The sequence below is a fragment of the Sodiomyces alkalinus genome, assembly GCF_003711515.1.
Source record: "Sodiomyces alkalinus F11 unplaced genomic scaffold SODALscaffold_2, whole genome shotgun sequence".
NCBI lineage: Eukaryota > Fungi > Ascomycota > Sordariomycetes > Glomerellales > Plectosphaerellaceae > Sodiomyces > Sodiomyces alkalinus.
Genome location: NW_021167080.1, coordinates 1,069,368 through 1,091,717, shown reverse-complemented (window position 1 = coordinate 1,091,717; position 22,350 = coordinate 1,069,368). Strand labels below are relative to the sequence as shown.

General features: G+C 52.1%; 12 protein-coding genes across 13 annotated transcripts; 5 read left to right on the top strand and 7 right to left on the bottom strand.

The window, feature by feature from the left end:
* Positions 1-1,346: 1,346 nt before the first annotated feature.
* SODALDRAFT_90578 (hypothetical protein) lies at positions 1,347-2,692 on the bottom strand. The gene is made up of 4 exons (XM_028615769.1): positions 2,247-2,692; positions 2,014-2,142; positions 1,809-1,930; positions 1,347-1,734 (listed from the first exon to the last, which is right to left on the bottom strand). The coding sequence occupies exons 1-4, from the start codon at positions 2,503-2,505 to the stop codon at positions 1,459-1,461; spliced, it is 786 nt and encodes a 261-aa protein (XP_028467999.1). The 5' UTR covers positions 2,506-2,692; the 3' UTR covers positions 1,347-1,458.
* Positions 2,693-3,093: 401 nt separating this feature from the next.
* SODALDRAFT_329866 (hypothetical protein) lies at positions 3,094-3,894 on the bottom strand. Its single transcript, XM_028611070.1, has 2 exons — positions 3,419-3,894; positions 3,094-3,367 (listed from the first exon to the last, which is right to left on the bottom strand). The coding sequence occupies exons 1-2, from the start codon at positions 3,423-3,425 to the stop codon at positions 3,183-3,185; spliced, it is 192 nt and encodes a 63-aa protein (XP_028467998.1). The 5' UTR covers positions 3,426-3,894; the 3' UTR covers positions 3,094-3,182.
* A 1,189-nt stretch (positions 3,895-5,083) lies between these two features.
* On the bottom strand, positions 5,084-7,179 carry SODALDRAFT_329864 (hypothetical protein). The gene is made up of 2 exons (XM_028611069.1): positions 6,116-7,179; positions 5,084-6,056 (listed from the first exon to the last, which is right to left on the bottom strand). Exons 1-2 carry the CDS (start codon positions 6,706-6,708, stop codon positions 5,525-5,527), a joined length of 1,125 nt encoding a protein of 374 aa, XP_028467997.1. The 5' UTR covers positions 6,709-7,179; the 3' UTR covers positions 5,084-5,524.
* Positions 7,180-7,323: 144 nt separating this feature from the next.
* Positions 7,324-8,858, top strand: SODALDRAFT_329863 (hypothetical protein). The gene is made up of 2 exons (XM_028611068.1): positions 7,324-7,872; positions 7,961-8,858. Exons 1-2 carry the CDS (start codon positions 7,488-7,490, stop codon positions 8,686-8,688), a joined length of 1,113 nt encoding a protein of 370 aa, XP_028467996.1. The 5' UTR covers positions 7,324-7,487; the 3' UTR covers positions 8,689-8,858.
* Positions 8,831-9,871, bottom strand: SODALDRAFT_290206 (hypothetical protein). Its single transcript, XM_028608638.1, has 3 exons — positions 9,364-9,871; positions 9,164-9,291; positions 8,831-9,052 (listed from the first exon to the last, which is right to left on the bottom strand). Exons 1-3 carry the CDS (start codon positions 9,421-9,423, stop codon positions 8,905-8,907), a joined length of 336 nt encoding a protein of 111 aa, XP_028467995.1. The 5' UTR covers positions 9,424-9,871; the 3' UTR covers positions 8,831-8,904.
* Positions 9,793-10,561, bottom strand: SODALDRAFT_356144 (hypothetical protein; the record flags this gene model as incomplete). Its single annotated transcript, XM_028613886.1, has 5 exons — positions 9,793-9,923; positions 10,014-10,078; positions 10,114-10,137; positions 10,238-10,359; positions 10,430-10,561. 5 exons carry the CDS (start codon positions 10,559-10,561, stop codon positions 9,793-9,795), a joined length of 474 nt encoding a protein of 157 aa, XP_028467994.1.
* A 26-nt stretch (positions 10,562-10,587) lies between these two features.
* On the top strand, positions 10,588-11,742 carry SODALDRAFT_90439 (FKBP-like protein). The gene is made up of 3 exons (XM_028615765.1): positions 10,588-10,997; positions 11,091-11,330; positions 11,396-11,742. Exons 1-3 carry the CDS (start codon positions 10,845-10,847, stop codon positions 11,411-11,413), a joined length of 411 nt encoding a protein of 136 aa, XP_028467993.1. The 5' UTR covers positions 10,588-10,844; the 3' UTR covers positions 11,414-11,742.
* Positions 11,395-12,663, bottom strand: SODALDRAFT_329860 (hypothetical protein). Its single transcript, XM_028611067.1, has 3 exons — positions 12,557-12,663; positions 12,013-12,328; positions 11,395-11,884 (listed from the first exon to the last, which is right to left on the bottom strand). The coding sequence occupies exons 1-3, from the start codon at positions 12,557-12,559 to the stop codon at positions 11,760-11,762; spliced, it is 444 nt and encodes a 147-aa protein (XP_028467992.1). The 5' UTR covers positions 12,560-12,663; the 3' UTR covers positions 11,395-11,759.
* Positions 12,655-13,187, top strand: SODALDRAFT_90461 (hypothetical protein). Its single transcript, XM_028615767.1, has one exon. It carries the CDS (start codon positions 12,777-12,779, stop codon positions 13,101-13,103), a length of 327 nt encoding a protein of 108 aa, XP_028467991.1. The 5' UTR covers positions 12,655-12,776; the 3' UTR covers positions 13,104-13,187.
* Positions 13,188-13,271: 84 nt separating this feature from the next.
* SODALDRAFT_321581 (40S ribosomal protein S22) lies at positions 13,272-14,010 on the top strand (the record flags this gene model as incomplete). Its single annotated transcript, XM_028609634.1, has 3 exons — positions 13,272-13,404; positions 13,686-13,755; positions 13,821-14,010. The coding sequence occupies 3 exons, from the start codon at positions 13,272-13,274 to the stop codon at positions 14,008-14,010; spliced, it is 393 nt and encodes a 130-aa protein (XP_028467990.1).
* A 781-nt stretch (positions 14,011-14,791) lies between these two features.
* SODALDRAFT_329858 (hypothetical protein) lies at positions 14,792-17,024 on the top strand. Its single transcript, XM_028611066.1, has one exon. It carries the CDS (start codon positions 15,012-15,014, stop codon positions 16,821-16,823), a length of 1,812 nt encoding a protein of 603 aa, XP_028467989.1. The 5' UTR covers positions 14,792-15,011; the 3' UTR covers positions 16,824-17,024.
* A 27-nt stretch (positions 17,025-17,051) lies between these two features.
* SODALDRAFT_375982 lies at positions 17,052-21,135 on the bottom strand (the record flags this gene model as incomplete). 2 transcript variants are annotated; one of them, XM_028614780.1, is made up of 11 exons in its annotated part: positions 17,052-17,073; positions 17,287-17,380; positions 17,491-17,514; positions 17,635-18,852; positions 18,922-19,179; positions 19,404-19,467; positions 19,901-20,030; positions 20,137-20,190; positions 20,226-20,307; positions 20,374-20,791; positions 20,883-21,135. In XM_028614780.1, 11 exons carry the CDS (start codon positions 21,114-21,116, stop codon positions 17,052-17,054), a joined length of 2,598 nt encoding a protein of 865 aa, XP_028467987.1. The 2 variants fall into 2 exon arrangements, with proteins under 2 accessions (XP_028467987.1, XP_028467988.1); XM_028614781.1 differs by lacking the exons at positions 17,052-17,073; positions 17,287-17,380; positions 17,491-17,514; ... (3 more) ...; positions 19,901-20,030; positions 20,137-20,190 and having other exon boundaries at positions 20,222-20,307; positions 20,883-20,948.
* Positions 21,136-22,350: the final 1,215 nt, after the last annotated feature.

The window sequence follows — 22,350 nt, the reverse complement described above, 5'->3', positions numbered from 1 at the left end:
TCTTTATAGTAAATAAGGTAGTATATTAGTATTAATATTAATTATATAGATATTATAAACTAAGCTTCTAATTATTATATATATATATATATATATATATATATATATATATTATATTATATTAAACTATATCTATATAAGACCCTATACCTTTAGTTCTAGATAGTATAAACTCTATTATAGGTTACCCTTTTATTTAGACCCTATCTAGTCTTTCCTAATAATCTCCCCTTATTTTTTTCCGTGCCCGAAGGCTAAGGTACGAAGGCCTATTTATCCGCGCGCGACCCCCTTCGTGAATACGTACTACATGATACTAATGCTACCATCGGCGTATACCTAGTGATGCGTTGTTACTATTTTTAGAAGTTGTTACAGTGTCCCCTGCGGCATGCGGTAGTTTTTGGGGGGCCCAGCGGGCGCAAGAAGCCTTCCTTGTCCGCTACACTAGGGGCCGGTGGTGAGCGTGTGGGGGGCAACGGGGTCTCTTTTTGGATGTGTCCCCGTATTACTGGGTGCTGCTGACACAACGCCGGACGAAACGGCCACCCGCAGCTGCCTCGGCCGGCGTGACGCGCGCCGCCTGTTAGTGCCCTTTTAGCGTCAATAGTAGAGTTAGCATGTCTTCGCTAAGGCCTGCGCTGAGCAAAAATGACAGGGCACTTTTTGCCTGCACCAGTGGGATCCTACCTTAACAATGCACTTGCTCCGTAGGCCGCGCACTTCATACGCCGTTCCAATCATAGTGGGATGCGCATCGTGACAATCGTGACATGGTGGGGAGATCGCCTTGCAACACCTAAGGTAATATACCTAGGTAGTGTGCGAGAGATCGGCCGTGGGATGTGGGAGGATAGCTCTGGGGTCGAGGGTTGAAAAGTGGAAAGGTCGGGATAGTGGGGGTACCCAGGAATCACGAGCCCCATCTCTCACTTTCCACTTGCCCCATCTCCATTCCCCTCTTTAATAACTATATATTTTGGTGCGAGTAGACAACCATGACACGCATCAGCAACAAATCAGGGGGACAACACCACCCACCAAGGCAGGTGAAGCAAGGGGACCTGCACATGAGCCAGGAAATATCAGTCCATCATCGTATTCGTACTTCTAAACGAGCTGACCTGTTGAGCAGTCAAGGCCGGGTGTTAGAATCTTCTTCGGAGGGCGAGATCCCTAAATTTTGCACAATCCATTTCCAGCCACAGTTATTCCATGGTGTGGGTAAGAAGTAAAAAAGAATCGAATCCAGCTCTTCGTCGGCAGGCACATCTTTACGTAAGGTAAATACAATAAACACCAGGTACGATCTACGCTCTTCGGCAAGTCCAGATGATGGTACATAAGGTAACGGTGGCTGCATGTCTTGCTTGCTCCATCCACTGTTCCATCCACCCCAAAAACGTCCAAGACAGAACCAGGGTCTCTGGTTCACTTTCTACTTGTCCTAGCTTGGGATCACCGCCTCTCATGAACAATGCCTGCGACATTGTCGGCCCTGTGCTGTTGTGCCCAGTCGTACACCTGATCATAGTTCTTACAGACGTGTCTCGAGCCGGCCTTGGCAGCACCGCCATCGTGCTGAAAGTTGAGCGTGACGTCGTTGATGCCCTCCAGCGTGGTATCCCCGTAGCACATCAGCGCCAGTCGCAGGTACTCGAAGCAATGGCGTATGTGTTCCAGGTGTGGTTGGCGACCGATGATTGAGTTGTGGAAAGCCGTCATGATGGAGAACTATAGTGTATGTCAGTGTCAGGATGGTACGCGCATAGGATTCCCTTGGTCGCTTTGAATGGTGGGCTACTCACAAGGCAATGGAGCTCGTGGTAGACGGCCACCGAGTGGACACCCCTATCGCCGTCGTCATGATGCACTCGCCCAGGCGGGAGCATATCCAAATTCTTCGTCGAGTAGATGACTCCTCGCCCGACTAACACACATATCCCCGTCAGTCAAGTTATGCGAAGAACACCACCATGAACCGTTGATGACGGGATTCCGGTCACCCCTCACCTGGCATTAACCTGTCCCACGCCGCTTTCAGCCTGTCCATCTCCGCGTCTGCCTCCGCGTCTGTAGTAAGGTTGTCCCAGTTTGGCGTGTAGTCTGTTGTCAGACTGAATTCCCATATCTCATAGTCAACTAATGGAAAGCAACAGGTCGCCAACAAGTGGTCGATCCTGGTCAGCGCCAAAGGCTCACGTCGAGATGAGGACAAGGATGGGAAAGACACACTGGGACCTTACAGGTAGGGACATTGAGTGAGTGGTCTTCTGCTATAAGAAGTTCGCCATCCCTCACTGGCCACAGCGTCAAGCAGGCTGCCCAAAAAGTCGCGGCGAACCAGAGAAATAGCAGTCCGCCTGCCCCCCAGTGAAGAACCTTGGATGCGCGGGCATGTAGCCGTGAAGGAGGTCTGCCGATTTCCCCGACGCAACCCTCATCGGACGGCAGCAGGTCGCTCGCCGATTCCTCTTCCTTGGTCTGATGATATCCGAATAGCATGGCTCCGAGGATGCGACCGAAATTCGCGACAGAAAATGCATTCAGTCGGGCAAAGGAGACGGATCCATCGTCGAACCAATACAGGCGCAGGCCTTCCTTCGCAATTATAACATCCACATAGTAAGCATTTACATACTGACCATGCGGTGAGTGGGAGAAGAGCCTGCAAGAGGAGTCAGGATTACAGTACGGATTGGTAGAGGGGACGTTGGTCTGAATCGACTGAAGATCCGGCCCAAAAGGGGGATTCAATAGGATTGAGGGACCGCAAGGGCGGAACCTCCCAACTCGACCGATCGCCCGGGAATAAGAGGTCGTTGTACTGGTATCTGGCCACTCATCAAGAGCCGACACAGTCGGTGAGGTTGTTTGGCATGGACAAGCTTTTTAGATACGGACGCCACCGCCTTCCAGGTTACTGTTTGAGCGGCATAATGCCCACCAGTTCATGTTTCATGTCTCGATCGCGACGATCCAACGAGCCCGGAGAAGGGAGGAACTTGGCTCCGGCTCTGCCCTGTGATCAAGTGATAATACCGACATGTTGTCCTTCCCCAGCTACTTCGTAAGTTCTCTTTGTGGTAGACGTAGGTAACACGGCCTCGTCGAGTCAAGAGGGGCCAATAGTGCTCCGAAGAACCCAGTCTTGAAGTTCATCAGAGTGCACTGCATGGCATTCATACAGATCCAAGGTCATATTCGTATGAATGACGACCGCTGTGCATGTTTCTGATTGTGGCAGTCCCTGCACTAGAGAAATGCAGTTCATAGCACATTGGATTACCGAGCCCGAGACCCTTTTCGCACTTGGATCCCGGCGAGGCTATGGAGACGTCTTGCCCTTGACACTGCGTACGAAGTAGTAAGTTGTCTGACCTATGTATGTACAATTTATTATTAACCTACAGGCTAGGCATCATTCGGATTTAGAGGCGGTCGTCCTCGTCTTTTGAGCCCCCATTTTGTTTGCACCGCCGCAGGGTTTTTCGTTTTTTTCTTGCCAGTGTGACGACCGAGCAGCCCAACAGCTTCAAGCAGGAGGGCGAGCCTTACGTTGTATGGCGTCGGAAATGCCCGCACCAGAATACCTTAGGTAGGGCCAGCGGGGGCCCAGACATGGATCAAGGTTCGACTGTGGTGGAATCAGGCTGCCCTCAGTCCCAAGGGCGTGTGTGCGGTTAACCATCGGGCTTTGCTAATTGGCTATACTCACCCTCTAACGGCCCTGTCTCGCCCATGTCTCTCGAGTCGTTGCGTTGTTTAGGATGAATGGCCAAGGCGTAATTAAATACCTTACGCTGGACTTCGTAAGTTGGTGCAGATGTTCCGTGGCTTCGCGTGCCTGAGCCAACTGGCCCGTTCTGACGGATCTCGGCTCATAGAAGGGGGGAAAGCTCAAGTCCAAACGAGACGACAAGTAGGAAGATTTCTTCAGTGAAATGAAGCGAAGGTTCTTTGAGAGCACGTCCAACAAAGTAAGGTGGCTAAGGATACAGATCACCTATACGGTAGGTACGCTGCCTTAGGCGTACGGGGTAACAATAATTCTGTACGCTAAGGTACGGAGTAATTACAGCGTACATGGGACGTACATGTAGATGTACAATGGACGCTGAGCAGACCCCCACGGAGCAAGTCCCAACTCCCGTGCGTGTGTCGACTGATGTGGCTCCCCCCGTCGATCGTTCTGTTGAGTTTGCAGGACTTTTAAGGTATATCGCGTGTTCGTATGTCTCGCGTGTCCTTGCTTCTATTTCGCAGACTGGACGGGCTTTGGGGTTGGTTGATTGTAATTGTATCCGCAACGACTTCAGCCACGATGCAGTCTGGTCGTGATGGTGGACGGACAGGCCTCTCTTCTCCTTTGCTCCGAGAAAGCGGCGCAACCCGTTCATTCGGCGAACCAAGACCATGCTACATACAATTGCCGAACCCCTCTCGCCTCCGGCATGCGTGTACAGGGACAGACTTCAGATATATATTGCTCCTGATTTGGTGCAGCCGCCCTGTCCCCTGTGACGTAATTCCAGTTTGCTAAGCCTGGAGGAGTTGTTTCGTAAAATACGAAGTAATGCTTTGAAGTTATCTCGGGATCAGTCGATTGCTCCTCATCAAGACCTTCCCTCTAATCAAAGACCGCCCCTTTGTCTCAGCCCAGTCTGTGTGTGTACGGATATGATTGGGGCGACTTCAGCCCACAGTCATCGTCATATCAGTGATCAGTGACAGTAGGTAATTACTCCCTCCGTACACCGTCGACTCACAACGTATGTACTCGGTATGCTGCCATCGGAGACCATTCTCTTGGGACTGTGAGGGCTTCTTTTAGCGTGCAGCTGATCGTCCATCCTTGCCATGATTTGTTCGCTTAAATTGGCACCTCGTTCCCGAGAGTCGGGGCGGAGCGATCTTTGCCTTTGCTGCGAGCCAGGGCCAGTTATACCAATCTCAACCTCGCTTTTGCCGGATGATTGCGCCTCATGGGAGCTGGGAACACTTGGTGACCTCATTTGTTACAATGATCATCAAGTACCAAGTTGACAGCGAATAGATATAGGAGCCATTGGCTCGGGAAGTTCTCCCCAAATCGTAATAAGATTGGTTGGTCGGGGGGATTCTGTTTTTCTGTCTTTTCAAACAGTTGTTTCCAGTGTCATTCCTATCGTATCGTAGGGCTACAGAAAACGAGCCCCCATAAAACCTCATGCAGAGCGAGGTACGACTCCGATTTCGATCCCAAAGGTGGTGGGTAAGTAAGGTACATAGATCCACAAAGAACAGTGGTCTTATAATATCGGATTATGAAGGCCTCGGATCCGCAGTATTCGGTCCCTCCCCATCCCAGGCATGACTTCTCAGGTAATATTTCAGGAAAAGGGGCCATAAAATATCTGGGTTCTCTCACGCATTCGCCGTAAAGAAAAGTATCCGTACCTAGTTTGATTCCTTGAGACGCTCTTTCAACGGTGACATCAAAGCCGCACTTCCCTTGCCTGCCCTTTCCCTCTCGAGCTGCAGATTACTTGATAAAGAACCCCTTCTTTGTCTTCACAGCGGACCGACCCCGAATCATCAAGGCTCTCTTAGCGTTGGCGCTCTGCTTACTGCCCTTGGGTGCCAACCGTTCGTCTTGCTTCTTGGGCGCCGGACGGTAAAGCGTGGACCCGACCATCTCGTCACGCGGGAGGGTGCTCTTTGCCTCCCGGACGAGGCTACGCTGCGCGGTTACAACTTTCCTGGCCTTGCGGGGTCGAGGTTTGGCGGTGTGCTCCGGATCCATCTCCGCGTCCGAGTCGTCGGAATCTGAATCAAGATACTCTGCGGGGAGCACGGACGGGACCGTCGTCTGCGTAGCGAGACGCTTCCTGCGTGAGGCCGCAGCGTCGGACTCGAGAGTAAGCTGAGTTCGTGGGGTGATGTCTCCTTCTGGGTCGTCTCCGACGTCAGACTTAACGCCGGGGGTCTGTGGCTGCTGGGCTTTACGGCTCTTCGCCTGTTCTTGGAGGAAAGCACTGCGTTCCTGCCGCTTCCGCTTCTGCGCCCTTGCTTGCCTACACTACGGGGTTAGAACCTCCTGTCAGTCCGGTGATTAGGTATCTAATGGACGTACTCGGTGATAGCTCGATTTGCCGCTTTCGCCGACCGAAGGACCTGTGCGGCAGCTTTGCTGGTCGAGACGACTTCAGGCGCGTCGTCAGAGTCCGAGTCTGACTCCCCGTCATCTGGACTTCGAGACCGAGCCGGCCCTGAAGACTTGGTCGGCCCAGCCTCAGAGACTCTGGACGGTGTAGCGACTAGCCGCTTTGCCTCGGAGTGGCTGCTAGAAAAGTCCCCCTCAAGCTCGACTTCGACGTTGGCCTCGGAAGTCTCGTTCCCGGAGACGTCTGCTTGCTGAGGCTCTCCATCACCGCTCGCCTCCTTCGCCTCCAGATCGAGCTTCGGCCTCTCCGCACCCGTCGAGACATCTGCTTCGCCGTTGCTGGCTTCGTCAAGAGCGTCATCTTCCTTTGACTTGGCTCTGATTTCTATCACGATGGACGAGGCCTCGGAAGAATTCGGCCTCTCCGAGTCCTTGGCACGAACGGGCAACTTGCGTTGGCGTTTGGGAGGGGAAATGGAAGCGGAGGATGTGCGGGCTGAGGGTTCTTCGGCGTCTCCGTCCTCCTCAGTCTTGCGCTTGCGCATCTGGCGTGTGCTGACCATGATTTCTTCGTTGCTTGACTGGCTTGGATTCGCTGTCCGTTTGAGCGCAGGCCGCTCAGTTTCACTCAGAATCTCCACGCTCACGTTATTTTCGAGCCTCGGAGCGTCGGGCGATGGAGCACAGGGATGGCCACGCTGGCCCTGCGCCACTTGTGGTTTGGAAGCCTGAGACCCTATCTCGGGCCTTCCGCTAGTAAGACGCCGGCTCTCAATGAGAGGCCTCGGTCTCTGAATTACCGGTTGCTTGGTAAATCCGTATGCTGATCCGGGCCGCTTTGGCGAGAATTCTGGAGGCCAGCGATGGGCGGTTGTGAGAGTATCACGTTGACAACCGAGAAGTAGTGGGATGGGAAAAATACATGCGTAAAAAACATCAATTTACGCCTCTAAATCTTGGAGAAGCGAATAATATCATCAGCCCTCATCGTTCTGATCAAGAAATAGATGAGTTGGAAACAAATTTCTTCCACCGAGCTTTTGAAGTGTGTTGATTGGAAAAGGTCGATTGGTCCATCTGGGATGATGATTAGATAAGAAATTCAACTTGCCATCCCGGATAAGGTACCTCAACGTACGGATATCCATAAGGTACCTTTAGCTTTCCACAAGGCAGCTCCTAAATCCTCACCCGAGCTCGACTAACTGCAACACGATGAACATTTTCACTGTTCATACTACAACAGCTTCTTTACGTTGTCAGCCTCCTTGATGGGTTTTATTCGCGACCAAGTCTGTTTCCCGATGACTGGCCCATGCGTGCCTAAAATTGAAATCAGAACATGTTGCGCCGTCCTTTACCCCCAAGAGGACCCTTGAACAAGTCCGCCCCGTTCATCCTTTCTACCTTCTCATCAGTATCGGGCCGTCGCCACGCCTCGCAGCAAATTAAGGTACATGTTCCAGTCCCAGAGAAACTGATGAAACTGGCAAAACCTGAGCGAGCGCCCGACTCGCTGGGTCAATACTTTTCCGACCTCGAACGTGACCGGAGCCGCAATTGGGTATCTCGTCCTCCAGAAGGGTTTAACAATGTGGCCATATCCGATAAAGACCTCAAGCTTGATGCGACTCGAGTTTATCAAATCTACTGTGCCTACCGTAAAGCCGAGCTTCAGAACGTAAAGAATCGATTGTCTATCACTTGGAAGCGCCAGTTTGTTAAAGGTGAGTACTCTCCGCCCCCCCCCGTTGACGGCCGCATTTTCTCGGTCTATTCATCATTTGAAATCCCGCGTCCTGAAACCTGCTCTAGATCATCACATTGCACTGTCATTGCTGTACGATATTGCACTCCACATGCTCCGGACGCCTAGATCGCCGGCCGACGGGGGAGCTGAAGACTGGAACTACGCCACCCGTCTCATGCAAACGGCAGCTGAACTTGGCCACCGGCCCGCCGTTCTTGAACTAGTCCGAAGGATTATCACGACTCGCTCAGACGCCGCGGCCCTGAGCCGAGAGTTCCCTGAGCTTTACACCAGTTTCCGTCGCATTGTGGCTGAAGGCCGCGACCCCGATGCCCAAACTCTGCAGGGCCTGCTCCATGCGAAGCAGGGCGATGAGACACGGGCGCTGGCGTGCCTGCAAAAAGCCAAGGATCTCGGGGCAGGCAAACCCTTCTTCTTCAAACCACTTTGTCTTGCTCGGATGGGTACGATCCTGGAGAAGCAGGGCAAGCGGGAGCTGGCGGAATCAGAATACGCCGAACTAGCCCGGGAAAACGACGGGCTTGGATTCTACCATCTTGGCCTGCTCTATAAGACCGACCCGATCGCCAAGTGGCTCTTGCAAAAGGCGGCCTCCTCGGGATTATCACAGGCAATGAGGGAACTGGGGAAGATGGAGTTGGAGGATTACAAGAAGGCGACGGAGGATGGGGATCAAGCCGCAGCACAAAGACATATTGCAGATTCCCAGGAATGGCACCGCTTGGCCAAAGTCTGGGGGTCTACGAGTCCTCCGACACATGAGACATATTGAAATAATTAGATGCGGCGTCATATGCATTTGGCCGACAAGGCTTGTCACCTCACGCATCATCATGTACGAATTTAGGGTTATTGCAACAGACATCCATACCAGATCTCGTCCCAACTTTGCGGACATGTGAGGTATTCTGATTCAATACAACTTGTATACCTACATATATGTTGATATATACACGACGAGGTCGATGCTTGTTTATGCCCAGTGACCTCAGATCTTGGCCCGCTGGACGCCTCCTCCAGGGGTTATGTGAATGACCTTTACTTTATCAACGAGGGTTCCTGCCTCGAGCTCTTTCATGATAACCTGAACTGGGGGCGAAGTCATGTGCTTGTCTAGGGCTGCCTGGTTCTCGTAGCTATTCCCAGACTCCAAGGTCAGCCAGAGCTCGTACCACAGGGGGGTTAGAGGGGGACGACAGGTGCAAGGGGCACAGTGAACTTGGGGGGAAGGGGGGGTTCCTTCTTACGTCTCGCGTATCACCAGCTCTTCCAAGCCATCGTTCTTGGCCTTGTCCCCGCGGTGGTAGCGGTACGTCAGAGTACCCGGCTCATTCTTCTCGGCATATTCGGCACATTTGGTGAATAGGTCAATGAACTGGCCACAGAAGTCAGCTTTGCCAGACGCATGTGATGGGGTAGGAAGGGAAAGTTAGGATTCGTCTCTCACCCTCTCAGTGTGGCCGGGCTTCGGTGTTACGATGCCCACGAGGTCAATGCGGCCGGCCATGTTTTCCAGTTAAGCAACGAGCAACACGCTTTGGAGCTTTTTGGGCGGTTCGAATGGATCAGGCGAAGGAAACAAGGCCAATATGTGGGAGGGTTTGCGCTGAAGGTGACTCGAATTGATACCTAACCACAGCTATGTCTTTCAAGCGACTCTCCGTTATGGTGTATAGATGTACGGAAGAGGTTGCAGGAAGAAGCGCGATTGGGGATCTGGGACATCTTTCCACTGAACTTCGATCTATATAACAAGATGCACGACAGAGGAGCTAAGTTGGCGGGGCTGGTTACGGGGAAGCCTATCCACGGAAAAGCTTTACCAGATCAACGCATTACGCGCTTTGATTTGAATTCGAAATCGATAGCTGATGCACTAATCTGCCCCCGGCCTCCATGGCCGGTAGACGAGCACCATAAACCAAAGAGAAGACTTGATGGTGGCTCTGTTGGCTTTGCAGCACGATAATAAACGCAGCCTGACTTGCTGTAGTGTAAGGTAGCCGACTGCACGTCAAACGTCGGTCTTTAGAGACCCACCCGAAGGGATGGTTCCGGTTCTTGGGGCAAGCAAGACAAATTCTACGTATTACGTACTGAGCTCCTCACATGACGAGGTATGGAAGCAAGCTACGATCGAGCTTGCGACGCCGAAGAGAACACTGTTGACACTGATTTCGCATATTCCCCTGCTCACTTCCCCGCAACACGCCTGAACACACTGGAATGTGAGATATGCACCTGTTGTCTGTGAACTTAACGATCGTTAAACATGCTCGGCTATCCAGACTAAAGCGTGCTAATCGAGCCATGATCGAGACATCTGTGAGTTTTCTTCCGATTTGGGATGTTCGTTTCGGGGGATGCGAGTGTTGCTGCCCTGCATGGCTCCGATTCGTGGGCTCGACTGGTTGTTCAGGGGCAACATGGCCAGATACGTCCACTAGGTCTTCTGCGTGTATGTTTCTCCGTCTCCGAGAGGCGAGATGTTGTTACGCAGTCACGTAGGGCACTTGGTTACGACGCTGGATTGCGAGGGGAAGCCGGCGCTGGGGGTTTCTGTTGCTGGGCTGGGGATAATTATTAGTGGAGGGAGTGAGCGATGAAATGACCCCGCATTCATCAGATGCTGTGAATTGAGCCATTTGTGGGGTACATACTAAAGTTGCACCCTGAACTGTACTTCGTTGTCATCAATTTTATGTATTACTCTGTAGGTACTCTGTTACGATAAAAAGACAATCCAAAGTCTCGAGATATCTTCGCTCCCCCCTTACAACGAGAACCAAAGGGCGAAACGTTTTATGCAGCACCCGCTTGCCGACTCGCCAAGGGACGTAGTTCCGTGAGCTTTTCCGCAGTTTACATTCTTCCCAAGCACCTCCTTTGGTTGACTCGCCTACTTCCCGGCACTGGGTCTCGTTGATCATGGGCAAATCCGACAAAAAGGGGGCAGGGGATAAGAATGCCGGCAGTAAGGGAAGTGGAAAGAAGGGAGCCAAGGCAGAAGGGACGGACAGTGGGGGCAAGGAGGCCGGTAAGGCCAAGGGAGCACAGTCCATCAACGTTCGACATATTCTGGTGAGTGTCACATCCTCTGTCCCGGTCCATCGACACTGCTTTGCCGGCTCCGACGGGTCTGAAACTGAACCCCTTTTCCCTACCCGCACCTAGTGTGAGAAACACTCAAAGAAGGAAGAGGCGCTAGCCAAGCTGCGAGACGGCGCCAAGTTTGATGATGTTGCGCGGGACTTCTCAGAGGACAAGGCTCGCCAGGGCGGTTCATTGGGGTGGAAGAGCAAGGGCAGTCTCGATTCCAAGTTCGAAGAAATCGCCTTTCAACTGGAAGCGAGTTCTACGTCCAGTCCGAAGTTTGGTGAGGCGAAGACGGGCTTCGGCTATCATATAATCATGGTATGTATGCATCCGAGGTGGTCACCAACCAGATGGCAACGAGACGATAAATAACATGGGTCAAGGTCGAGGGAAGAAAATGAGAGAGATACATCTATGCTGCCGACATGCCATCGAAAGAGAATGCGAATGCAAAACGCTTCATCGCGTAAAACTCCGCAAAAAGACTAGGCCTTGTGCTCCTCGATACGACCACAGACAGAGTTCTTCCAGTATTGTCATTTTTTTTATTTGCTTTTGCTCCTGGTCTGCTTCCATGCAAGATGACCAAAACCCAGGCGGCCGTCCTTGCCCAATGCCAGCTGAAGAAGCTAGAGTACAACCATCACTCTCTGTGACGGCGGATACCGAATCCGCGAAACCTCTACACCTTTCCTGCCTGAAGACGCCCGTCCATCATAGCCGTAGCTGGTACCGGTTTCGTTCGGTTTACTGCTCGGTCTGGAAGTAGTTGAGGATGATAGAGCGCTCCTGGGACTCCTCACCCCAGTCCTTCACGACGACGCAGGAGCAGTTGACGACCTTGCGCGCGTTGCCCTCACGGTCCAAAACGCCTGCATATCCCCTGTTAACCCTGTCGATGTGGAAGGGAGGGCTCCTGACCAGTCGAGGACGGCGACGGGAACAGAGAATAACCGGCAACGAAGGGAAACGGCAACGGAGACGGAGCAAAAGAACTTACAGAGACCAGCCCACTCGCCGAGCTGCTTGCCATCGGGCACCTTGATCAGAGGAATCTTATGCTCCGAGCAGAGGGCGATGACGAGCTTCTTGTAGGCCTCCTCCTCGCAGTTCTCGTTCAGGACGCACATGTGCGCCTGGCGGCGGTCGAGGGCCTTGGACGCCTCACGCAGACCACGGGCAAGGCCGTCGTGCATGAGGGCGAGCTTCAGGACACCCTTAAGGGCGTCCAGGACAGACATCTGGCCCGAGCCGGCCTCGGCGGAGACCTCGACCTCATCGGCAACCTCGGGGGCGTTGTTCTCTTCTACGTCCGACTATTCGAGCGGCAGGCCAGCCATCTGTTAGCCCACGGTGTTCCTTTCAATCCCTGGACCGGTTCGGTTCTTGGGGGCCCTGCTATGTATGCCAACCCCCCTGCCGGCGGGGTGCGAAAGTCGATCGGTATCGGTGGGAAAGGGCATCGGATTGCCCCTCTGTCACGAGGGCGCCCAAGCGCAAAACACCTCTCGTTGGATTGACTAGGGTTTCTGAGAGAAACTTACCATCTTGACTGAGTTGTATGGCAAGTAGTTGTCGGTGCGATCCTCGAAGAGTCTATCGTTTGGGGGGGAAAGTTAAAAGGGAAGTTTTGGCAAGGAGCGTGCGTGTGGTCGTAAACTTGGCGATTGGACCCAGGCGGATAACTTCGCCAGAGACACTTTGTGTGTGCCACTATCGGACATTGCCCAATTTTCATTGGTCAGCATACTTTAGGGCACTTGGATGAAGAGGCAGCACGGGCCACCCACAAGGTCCGTTCTCCAAAAATCCCGTTGGCACTTTTTTTTCACCGCTTCCCGTGGGGAAAGTACCAAGTCCGCGTTTTTCTTGTTGATACAAGTTTTCCTCCTCCTCCTCAACTCGTCGTCCGTCTTTGCACCTCAATATCAACCGAAGCTTCATTCATTGAGGTATGTACAATCATATGTCCAATATGGCGACTTAATTGAAACAGAATGGCGTATGCCTTTCTCGATGGCAGAGGGGAGCAATCAGACTGAGTCAGTGTCGCCGCTGCCGAAATACACGACACACGACGATGACCTTTGATACGCTCCCCTCCTCAGCAATGAGCGGCAGAACCCTCTTCAATTTGCGCCTTGGAGGGCACTCTCCCTGCTCGTAGCCTCGGAAGGCTAACTTCCAACCCCTTTTGTGGCAGATACCTCATTTCGAGCCAACAGACGATTTGAGAATCTCCACCTTCCAACAGCCAAGATGGTCCGCACTTCGGTTCTCCACGATGCTCTCAACAGCATGAACAACGCCGAGAAGGCCGGCAAACGCCAGGTCCTCATCCGGCCCAGCTCCAAGGTCATTGTCCGGTTCCTCCAGGTTATGCAGAAGCACGGTATGCTACAAATTACCCTATCTTTTGTCACAACAAATCGCCTCCCTGTTTGGTCTTTCGCCTCTTGTCTCGCCTGTCAAAGTAGCAAAAGCACTTTGTCTGCCCCGAAACCATTCGGCATGATAACTAGGGCTACGGCCTATTTCCCACGGCCCAGCCCCTATAAGATGCCGATAGATTGAGACATTGGCGAAGATCTTACACCTTTCCTAATTACACCCCATGAAGCTCAAGGTTTAATCTTTCGCGACATCATTTTACTGACATGACTATCTCTGCAGGCTACATCGGCGAATTCGAGGAGGTCGATGACCATCGTTCCGGCAAGATTGTCGTTCAGCTGAACGGACGGTATGCTCTTCATTGCCCACTTTCCCCCATGATGCTGCAATCCAGGTTCTAATCAAGCGGAATAGCCTCAACAAGTGCGGTGTCATCTCTCCCCGCTACAACGTCCGCCTCGCCGATCTCGAGAAGTGGGTCGTCAAGCTGCTGCCTGCCCGTCAGTTCGGTTACGTTATTTTGACCACCTCGGCTGGCATTATGGACCACGAGGAGGCTCGCCGGAAGCATGTTGCTGGCAAGATCATCGGTTTCTTCTACTAGACGGCAGGGGCTCTGGGAAAAAGGGGAAAACAAAAACGAACGTGATGAAATTGGGGATAATTCTGCGGGCGTTCGGGATTTGTCAGTCATGGCCGATATTATACCACTTGATGCGTCTTACGCCAGCTGCGTATTGAACCTGCTGCAATGAAACATTCGCAGGATGACCCGACCATAACCCACATCGCCTCTCCTTCTGATTGACATTTAATTGCGTGCACTTGTATCATCTGATTGATGAAGATGCTCCGTACCTTCCGTAGCGAGGTGTCTGCTGTACGCAATAGTTTCTGATTATTGATCTACCTCGTCGCTATTTGTTCTCGAAGCATCAGGAGTACGGACCGGCTGTGAAGGTACCTCTGTACGTTTACATATGCTTACCTTACCTACCTATAGGTAAGCTAGGTAGTCTCTCAGTTACTGTACCCAAGGCATGGATGGAGAGTGGAGTGAGGAAATGGCCTTGTGTACGTAATCGTACACTACAGCAACGATCTGTGCTGATGCTTGTGCGATAAGATGTCAGGGGTTCCTACTCCGTCTGTACACGTGTACAACGTACGGAGTACGTAATGTGTTTACTTTCAATGCGCACTCGTATAAGCTCTGTCCGGACTCCTGGCCCGCAAATTCGTCTCGGCGAATTGGGCCCAAGTCGCGAGGGACCAATCCAGTGTCACATGGTGGTACCTGCAGCGAATTCAGCACTCGAAGTTGTAACATCGTACCTGGTAATAATTACGAAGTAGCATTTCCCAGCTTCAATTAACTGGGAGCGACAACATCGTAAAATCTTCTCGATATGCATTAATAACGGCAAATACCCGACCCTCCCTGTCAAGTTCGCGTTGCACACATCATTCATTCCCAACGCGGTAGGTATGTATGTAGATGCCGGGGCTTTTTATGTTGAGACTTAACCCACATTGCTTTTGTGCGACATCACGCTCCGCATTCCCATGTTCGACGTAGTGCCACGGCGCGCCTGGTGGAGGGGAATGCCGGCCTCACGCGTCATGCGCCGCCGCCAACTGACTCTCATCGGCCTGGTCGTCTTCCTTACCGTCTGCGGATACACCGGCTTCCGGATACCGCCACCGCTAAAAATCACATTGACCAACGGGCCACATGCTAGGGCAGGCGACAGACATGAGCATGAGGCGTACTTTGCCAGCGAAGATGAAGTGGCCCAGCAGCGGCAGGAGCCTCTTGATAAGCGACCGAAGGCTGCCCCCGGCTCTGGTTCGCATCCTATCTGGAATCTCATTGCAGACGCCGAGCGAACCTTCGAGGAAGTAAGGGCCCGGCAGTCCAAAACGCTCCGCGAGGCCGTCGCTGAGTACCAACGCCGTTACGGTTTCCCTCCTCCGCCGCATTTCGACAAGTGGTACGAGTTCGCGAAGTCCAACAAAGTCCAATTAATCGATGAGTTCGACATGATCCACGACATGATTACACCCTTTTGGGGATTGAAACCCCAGACCATCCGCGCCAGGGCCCAGGAGGCACTCGGCCGCCCAAACTTTCTCATGGCCTTGTTGATCCGCGACCACGAGATAACACACGTCGAAGGGGCGCTCGATTGGCAGAAAGAAGCCACAAGCGGCATGATCAACAAATTCATCCAATACCTGCCTAGTATGGACCTGGCATTCAACGTACATGACGAGCCTCGGGTGGTGGTGCCGCACGACGACTTGTCTCGCTTAGTCGATATCGCCAAGAACCACAACATGCCCAGGCTCAATGCTGCCAAGGGCCTCCAAAACGGCTTCACGGAAAACCCAAAGGGACTCAGCGCTGGCCGCAGTACCGACGACATCAAACGTACCCGCTTCAACGTGTTTCCTCACCAGCCAGTCTGGAGCAACTCGCGCATGTCCTGCCCAGCCGACAGCCCCGCCCGCGCCCTCGAAGACGACGAACGGTACGACGACGCATCGAAATACGGAGTCAGCGAGCTCGGTTTTGTCTACAACGTTACCGCCATGTCCGACATCTGCCTCTCGCCTAGTCTCGCCGATACGTACGGCTTCTTCGACAGCCCCAACGCCTACAACGTGGCTCACGACCTATTCCCTATATTCTCGCAGTCGAAGATCTCGTCCTACCAGGACCTGGTGTACCCCTCTCCGTGGTACTGGGCGGAAAAAGTCGAGTACGACCAAGGGCGCGACAAGCCTTGGAGAGAAAAAGAGGACCGGCTGTACTGGCGGGGTTCCACCACGGGCGGATATAGCCGCATGGGGGGATGGCGGAGGCACCACCGTCAGAACTTCGTGCGGAAGATCACCTCGAACGGGCTGGCCAAGATCTACGTCAACGAGGGCGACCAGCGCCATCCCAACTGGACCGTCCGGGAGGTGCCCCGTGGGGAGTATAGAGACGCCATCGACATCCACTTCAGCTATATCGGGCAGTGCGACCAGGGAGACTGCGACGCACAGATCGAATTCTTCCCTCTCGAGGAGCACGCGGACCAGCAGGACGCCTGGAATTACAAGCACCTGCTCGACATGGACGGCAACGCCTTCTCGGGCCGCTTCTACGCCTTCCTGCGCTCGCACAGCCTGACTTTCAAGTACGCCATCTTCCGCGAGTGGCACTTCGATTGGCTCCGGCCCTGGGTGCACTACGTCCCTCTCAGCATGCGCGGGGACGACTGGCTCGAGGCGGTGCGGTTCTTCAGCAATGACGGACCGGGAAGTCGCGAGGCCGAGAAGATTGCCGAGGCCGGCCGGGAATGGGCTGGCAAGGTGTTGAGGAAGGAGGATATGGAGGCTTGGCTCTTCAGGCTCTTGTTGGAGTGAGTTGGCCCCTTAGTCCCCGTCCCCTATCCTGTCTGAGTTTCATTCTGCTTCTCTCGTCTTTTTCTTTCCTTCTTATGGCTTCCGTATTTATTGCAGAAATCCATCTGCCTCTAGACTGACTGGTGAGACTAATCGCGTAATAGGTATGGGCGTGTCATCGACGATAACAGAGAAATGATTGGATTTTCCTTCGATACCCCGACGTCTTAAGAGTTTGGACGGACCGTGTTACTGCTTCTCCCGCTTGATGCTGAGATGAAGTAAAGCCATTTAGTTTATGTATTGAGTTCCCATATTACAGGGCTCTTTGGAAAGGTGCATCTTAGCCTGGCGTTCGATTCTGGGACATGAGAAAGGCATATGTTCAGGACGCACAGTATTTTGTCTATGTAATAGGTGTACGTGGTGCATTCGTCTGTATCATTGAATTGATTTTCGGTCTGCATACACCTGAAAATGACACCAGAGATTGAAATCTCCTGCAGGAGCGTCATATGAGGCGACCGCATATATGGGTATTATGTACGAGTTGCTACGGCTCGCACTGCGTTCGTTCTCTGTGCTTCAGAAGGAGTAGGTGCCTCTGATCTATTCCTTATACAGCCATCTTATACAATAATGGAGAGACGATATGCAATCATGTTGTGAATCTCCACGCGCTATTCACGCCATATGCGCTTGCTGTTGCGGTCTATTGAGCACGAATCCGTGTCCCACTCGACCGATATGCTCCTGCGTAAAAACCCTGGTCCCTCTGCATCGGAGGGTAATGCCCCCGGGAAAACGATTTAAGCGTAAGCATCATCCTCACCGTCCGCATCAAGCTCGGCATCCTTTTCTGATGGCGTTCGGCTCGAACGTGTTGCCCCCTGGGCGCGCTCCTCCTCGGAAGCATCGTCCCCCAAAGGGCCGTCCTGCGAGCCAAGCTGGCGAGCCTCTTCGTCCCCTTTGTCCGCTTCAGCATCTTCCTCCGTGGCTTCGGCATGACTCAGCAGCGGGTGAGCTTTATATTTGGCCAACAGCTCCCGCAAATCCGCATCAGGTTCCCTGACGGCGACGTTAATTTGGCTGACCGTCTTCTCTTCGTCAGTCTGGCTTAGAGTGCGAGTGATGTTTTTGGAGCGCTGGGGGCGAATGGTGGTGCGCTGGATGACGGGATAGAAGTACGCCGCTTTCTGTCGGATCACAGTGCCGTCGTCACCTACGAGACTGTTCTCGTCGTCATTGAATGTGAGAATCAGCTCCTCGCTGAACTTGTCCACCGCATCAAATTCTGACTCCTTAACAGTTTCATAGCTCCGCAGGCGGGAAAACGGGAAACACGGGCCCAGCACAGACGAGGTATGAGTGGCCAACTCGGGAGCGTCGCGGTCGGGGTTATCGATGTCAAACGCCACGCGGAAGCGCTCACCAACTTCCTGGGTCTTGGGAACGAAGAAATTGTAATCCAGGAGGTTCAAAGGCTTCGGGAATCTATCGGGTGCGCGGGTATGTGCTTCGACGGCGGCCTGGAAAGCCGCTTCCTCCTCCGCCGTTTTGTCGATAGGCTGAAGGATGGCACTGAGTAGACGGCGGTCGTACGTGGACGAGGAAGGGACAGGGTTGGTCTGCAACTTGACAGTAACGTAGGCACCCGAATCGGGGAGGGCATCCAAATCGGGCAGCAGAGGCCGGGAATCAACAATGCGAATATTTTGCCTCTTGGTCGGATGCGGTAGGGTGCGAGGATCGTTAATGACGCGCAGAGCCTTCTCGAAAGATTTTTCAATCTTGCGTCGGATGGCCGCTGGCGAATCAACGTCCGGCTCGGGAGCCGGTCGCTTCTCGGGCCGCTTGAGCTTCGGCTGAAGGAAGGCCGTCGAGGCAGCAGGGGCGCCGCGCTTATTTGCTACCGACGAGATGTACTCAGTGCGGCGCAGGAAGGAGACGGCTGTGTCGGAGCCCTTCGGCCTGCCTAGTGTCGAGAGAGGGCGGAGCAGAGGCCTATCGTGGGGGTGGAGGTGTGGTTGCGACGTGGATGGTTGGATTGCTGGTCACCTAGTCAGCGCGTCTTTGTCCCGAACCAAGATGGGTAGAAGAAAAGGTCTCGACGACTCACAGCTCTCATCACCATCAAAGATTCCTGGCATTCCCACCAGGTCCAGAGGCATGCCAAGCTCGGCATCAGCCTCGATGTTCAAAGGTTGCTCCCTTGCTAGGCGTGATGCAAAACTTGGGTTGGTGTATTGGCCGCTGGCAAGCCCAGTGTTTCGAATGTCTAGCAGCTTGGGGGGATTGGGTGGTGGAGGGAGGGCGTTGGAGTATCGAATTCTCGCGATAAAATCCTGATGGATCATGCGCTCGCCGCTGCGAGGCACTGAGGAAGACATGGTCGCGATGGATGAGCTTCGGCTCCCTAACCAATCGATAGCTTTTAAATAGCCAGTGGTGCTAACAAAAGACCGCGGCTGGTGAGTTATATGACTATGCTGCCAGCTAACGGAAAGGCGTCGGAGTTGAGGATTATAATGTGCGCTGTTGAGATAGAGGCAATGACAATTGAGGAAAGTTGCAGGAGAGAAAGGCGCGTAACGATCTGACAGAGGATGGAGCTAATGCACAAGGCTGGCCAATGGGTGGCATCGCCTTGTCCTCCAAGGTTCACCTGGTTTGCGTGGAGTACCAAGTATAATGGTAGACTGTCAGTTGGGTCTGCTACTTCTGTATCAGTACCTTTATTTTGAGACGGGGAGCTTGGGGAGTAATTACCGGTTGATGTATCCACGCATGTGCACCTTTCGTAGGAGGTACCTTACCTTCCCTTCAAGTTAGTTGTGTCAAGGATAAACAACACACGATAGCTTATCCCACTCATTTTCTATTAATTAGCAAGCCAAGAAGATGCCACAATAATAGTAAGCATATGGCTATTATTAAGGATACAGCGTATGTATTTAGCTTTCCAGATGTTGCCCCAGGGTGTATTCATTATCAAGAGACCATGTATGCCCTTGGTCCTTTTCCCGTCGTCTCTTATTCATTCCAATGAGTACCCTTGTACTAACCAACCAGGTCCAAAAGAAAGGTGCAAAGCATACAGGCAACAGAAGGGTTCCCAGCCTCCGGGATGCAGGATGCTGGTGATCTCGTACATTCAGCCTCATGGCTATGATATGGCTTTTGATAGAGGGACTCGAGTCACTCGACCCAAGGCAGTACCCTCCAAGTCTCGCAATCGCGCCAGAAGAACGATATCATCACGAGAAAACCCATGTCCTATACCCTGTCCGTCTATTTCCGTGCGTTGAATGTTGATACGTAGGTTAATCGTAACCGCTGTCGCCCGATGATTTGCCCAAAGCTAATGCCCAAGCGAGTGAATCGTGCTCTGCAGCAGTGAAAATCGTGTGCAAATGGTTTCACGAGCTGTTCTTCGCGTAGCTCTTCTTGCCGAAAGTAAAGGGAACGTAGCGATACTTGATCATGTGCTGAATTTGCTTGCGCACTAGGGTATCATGTCAGTGGCTTCTGCCCTGTCTGTATTACTAGTGGTAAGGGGGGGAGGCCATACTGGTGAGGATGAAGAGCATGAACCAGTACATGACGAGAATTGGCCAGAAGACTGGCACGTTGAAAATCTCGAACCAAGAACAGAAGAAGGAGATGACGATGGCGCGTGTGGCCCAGTACCAGAACTTGAACTCGGGCAGGCGGCGGATGAAGGGCTTGAACTCGTCGTCCTGCTTGGTCGGAAGGGCACCCACGGAGCCGTCCTCCATCTCGTTGTCGATGGCATCATTTGAAGGGTCGAACTTGGGTTGCAGGAAGGCGAGGAAGAGGTTTAGGAGGTAGATGCCAAGGGCATACGCCACAATATACCAGCCCTGTGCAAGAAAGATGCGCAGGAAGAAGGTAAGGAGGAACGCGCCGGTGCTGAGCCATCGGTAGAGGACATATGGTGTCGATTGGTCCAGGAGGGCTTGGTAATGCTGGGGCAGGGATGTGTTAGCTGGCTCGTTCCAACGTCCAAGCGACGGCAAAACACATATCTCATAAACATGACAGCGCAAGTTTGCTTACTCTTTGAATTTTGGACCCCTGCGCGCTCACGGCCGCGAAAGGCGAGTCCGGCTCCATGGACTCCATTATGGTCGCACAACTATGAGCGCGTTGAAAAGTAGAGTTTGTGAAGGAAGGAATGGATAAAGGTTCAGTCAATAGAAATAATCTCAGACCACGGCAGTAAGGTTGCGTCGCAGGGATGACGGAAGTCTTGAAAGTATTGCTGCGAGGTTGCTCTGATATCGAGTTCATGGACGACGCCTAAACTGGATTATTAGCCACGTAGGGGGAATGGGGACAGATGCAGCCGGAGTTTAACCACAAGCGCTCCGTACTAAATGTTAGCCACTCTACCTTATAGTGGGGGTTGTGGCTGAGGCCTGGTCTCTATGATTATGTAACCTTGGGTCTGTGCAAGTCGCCTTAACTACGTCAGTCAAAGGCCTATTATGGGGCAGGTCAGATGACCTGCCCTAGAGCAGCCCACTATAACCTAAACTCCTCCGCCTATAGCTAGCTTAAGGGATCTTGGGAAAATTAAGTATCACTGTACTAAGGGTTTTGCAGCGCTATTTAAATAGTGGTTAGTATAAGGGAACCAGCTATTTCACTTTAGCTAGGCTTATTCTATCTTTATTCGTTTACCCTTTATCTTAACGAACTCTTTACCGACTATTTATTCCTATTTCCCTTCGCTATAGAACTTAGTAGATATCTGCTGGGTTCGTACCCGTTTTCTTAACCGACTAAAAGGCACTATTTTCGACTTATGAGTTTTATGAGGCGCGTCTTATAGCGCCGATAAGAAAAGAGATATTCTTTCTAGATAGGCTGAATCCTCCCGACTATTCCTACGGCTATAAATAAGAGAAATTTTCACTAAGTCGCGTTTTCGGAGTTACGACCGTCTGCATAAAAATAACTTAGGGAGATCGGTGACGGCACTACTCCCTAAGAGGAGAAGAATACCTAGAGTATTACTAGAGCTAATTACTAGAGCCGCTAAGCCGGGTATATTTATATTTGTATCGAGGTTATATTAAGGCGATATCGCCTTATTATTAAGAAAAGAAATTATCTCCCCGCTTAGAGCTGCCTTTCTAGTTTTTAGCCTAAAAGCTAGAAGTTCCTTTAGGCAATACGGCGGCATCTGGGTGTGAACTGCCGGCTAAACTTTATAATATTGGCTATAACTTCCCGTGGTTAGAATTTCGGCTATAGTACTTCCTTCTCCTTAATAGGTATAATAATAATAGTAAACTAGCGACTTCGCTAGTATATATTAATAGGATAAACGTTACTCCCTGGCTATAAAGAGCCGGGGAAAGATATAACGACTAGATAAAGTCGTTTAGAAGCTATTAAGGGCTAATAACGTATTTAGTTAAGAGCTGGATAAATATATTTTCCCCGATAGTCGATATAAAATCTCTTCTATTACTTTTTTCTCCTTTTAATCTTTAATAGAGTTTTATTTTACGACTTC

Bases quoted from the DNA above. Each gene is read 5' to 3' on its own strand.
- SODALDRAFT_329864 (XM_028611069.1), bottom strand. From the start codon at position 6,708: ATGGTCAGCACACGCCAGATGCGCAAGCGCAAGACTGAGGAGGACGGA. The intron at 6,057-6,115 runs GTACGTCCATTA...CCCGTAGTGTAG, and splicing joins GCAAATCGAGCTATCACCGA to GCAAGCAAGGGCGCAGAAGC.
- SODALDRAFT_90461 (XM_028615767.1), top strand. From the start codon at position 12,777: ATGAAGAGGCAGCACGGGCCACCCACAAGGTCCGTTCTCCAAAAATCC.
- SODALDRAFT_290206 (XM_028608638.1), bottom strand. From the start codon at position 9,423: ATGGCCGGCCGCATTGACCTCGTGGGCATCGTAACACCGAAGCCCGGC. The intron at 9,292-9,363 runs GTGAGAGACGAA...TTCTGTGGCCAG, and splicing joins AGCCCGGCCACACTGAGAGG to TTCATTGACCTATTCACCAA. The intron at 9,053-9,163 runs GTAAGAAGGAAC...GTCTGGGAATAG, and splicing joins GAGCTGGTGATACGCGAGAC to CTACGAGAACCAGGCAGCCC.
- SODALDRAFT_90578 (XM_028615769.1), bottom strand. From the start codon at position 2,505: ATGCTATTCGGATATCATCAGACCAAGGAAGAGGAATCGGCGAGCGAC. The intron at 2,143-2,246 runs GTAAGGTCCCAG...GCTTTCCATTAG, and splicing joins CTCACTCAATGTCCCTACCT to TTGACTATGAGATATGGGAA. The intron at 1,931-2,013 runs GTGAGGGGTGAC...TATGTGTGTTAG, and splicing joins GTGGGACAGGTTAATGCCAG to TCGGGCGAGGAGTCATCTAC.
- SODALDRAFT_90439 (XM_028615765.1), top strand. From the start codon at position 10,845: ATGGGCAAATCCGACAAAAAGGGGGCAGGGGATAAGAATGCCGGCAGT. The intron at 10,998-11,090 runs GTGAGTGTCACA...ACCCGCACCTAG, and splicing joins TCAACGTTCGACATATTCTG to TGTGAGAAACACTCAAAGAA.
- SODALDRAFT_329858 (XM_028611066.1), top strand. From the start codon at position 15,012: ATGCCGGCCTCACGCGTCATGCGCCGCCGCCAACTGACTCTCATCGGC.
- SODALDRAFT_329860 (XM_028611067.1), bottom strand. The intron at 11,885-12,012 runs GTAAGTTCTTTT...GGGGATATGCAG, and splicing joins CGGCGAGTGGGCTGGTCTCT to GCGTTTTGGACCGTGAGGGC.
- SODALDRAFT_329863 (XM_028611068.1), top strand. From the start codon at position 7,488: ATGTTGCGCCGTCCTTTACCCCCAAGAGGACCCTTGAACAAGTCCGCC. The intron at 7,873-7,960 runs GTGAGTACTCTC...AACCTGCTCTAG, and splicing joins GAAGCGCCAGTTTGTTAAAG to ATCATCACATTGCACTGTCA.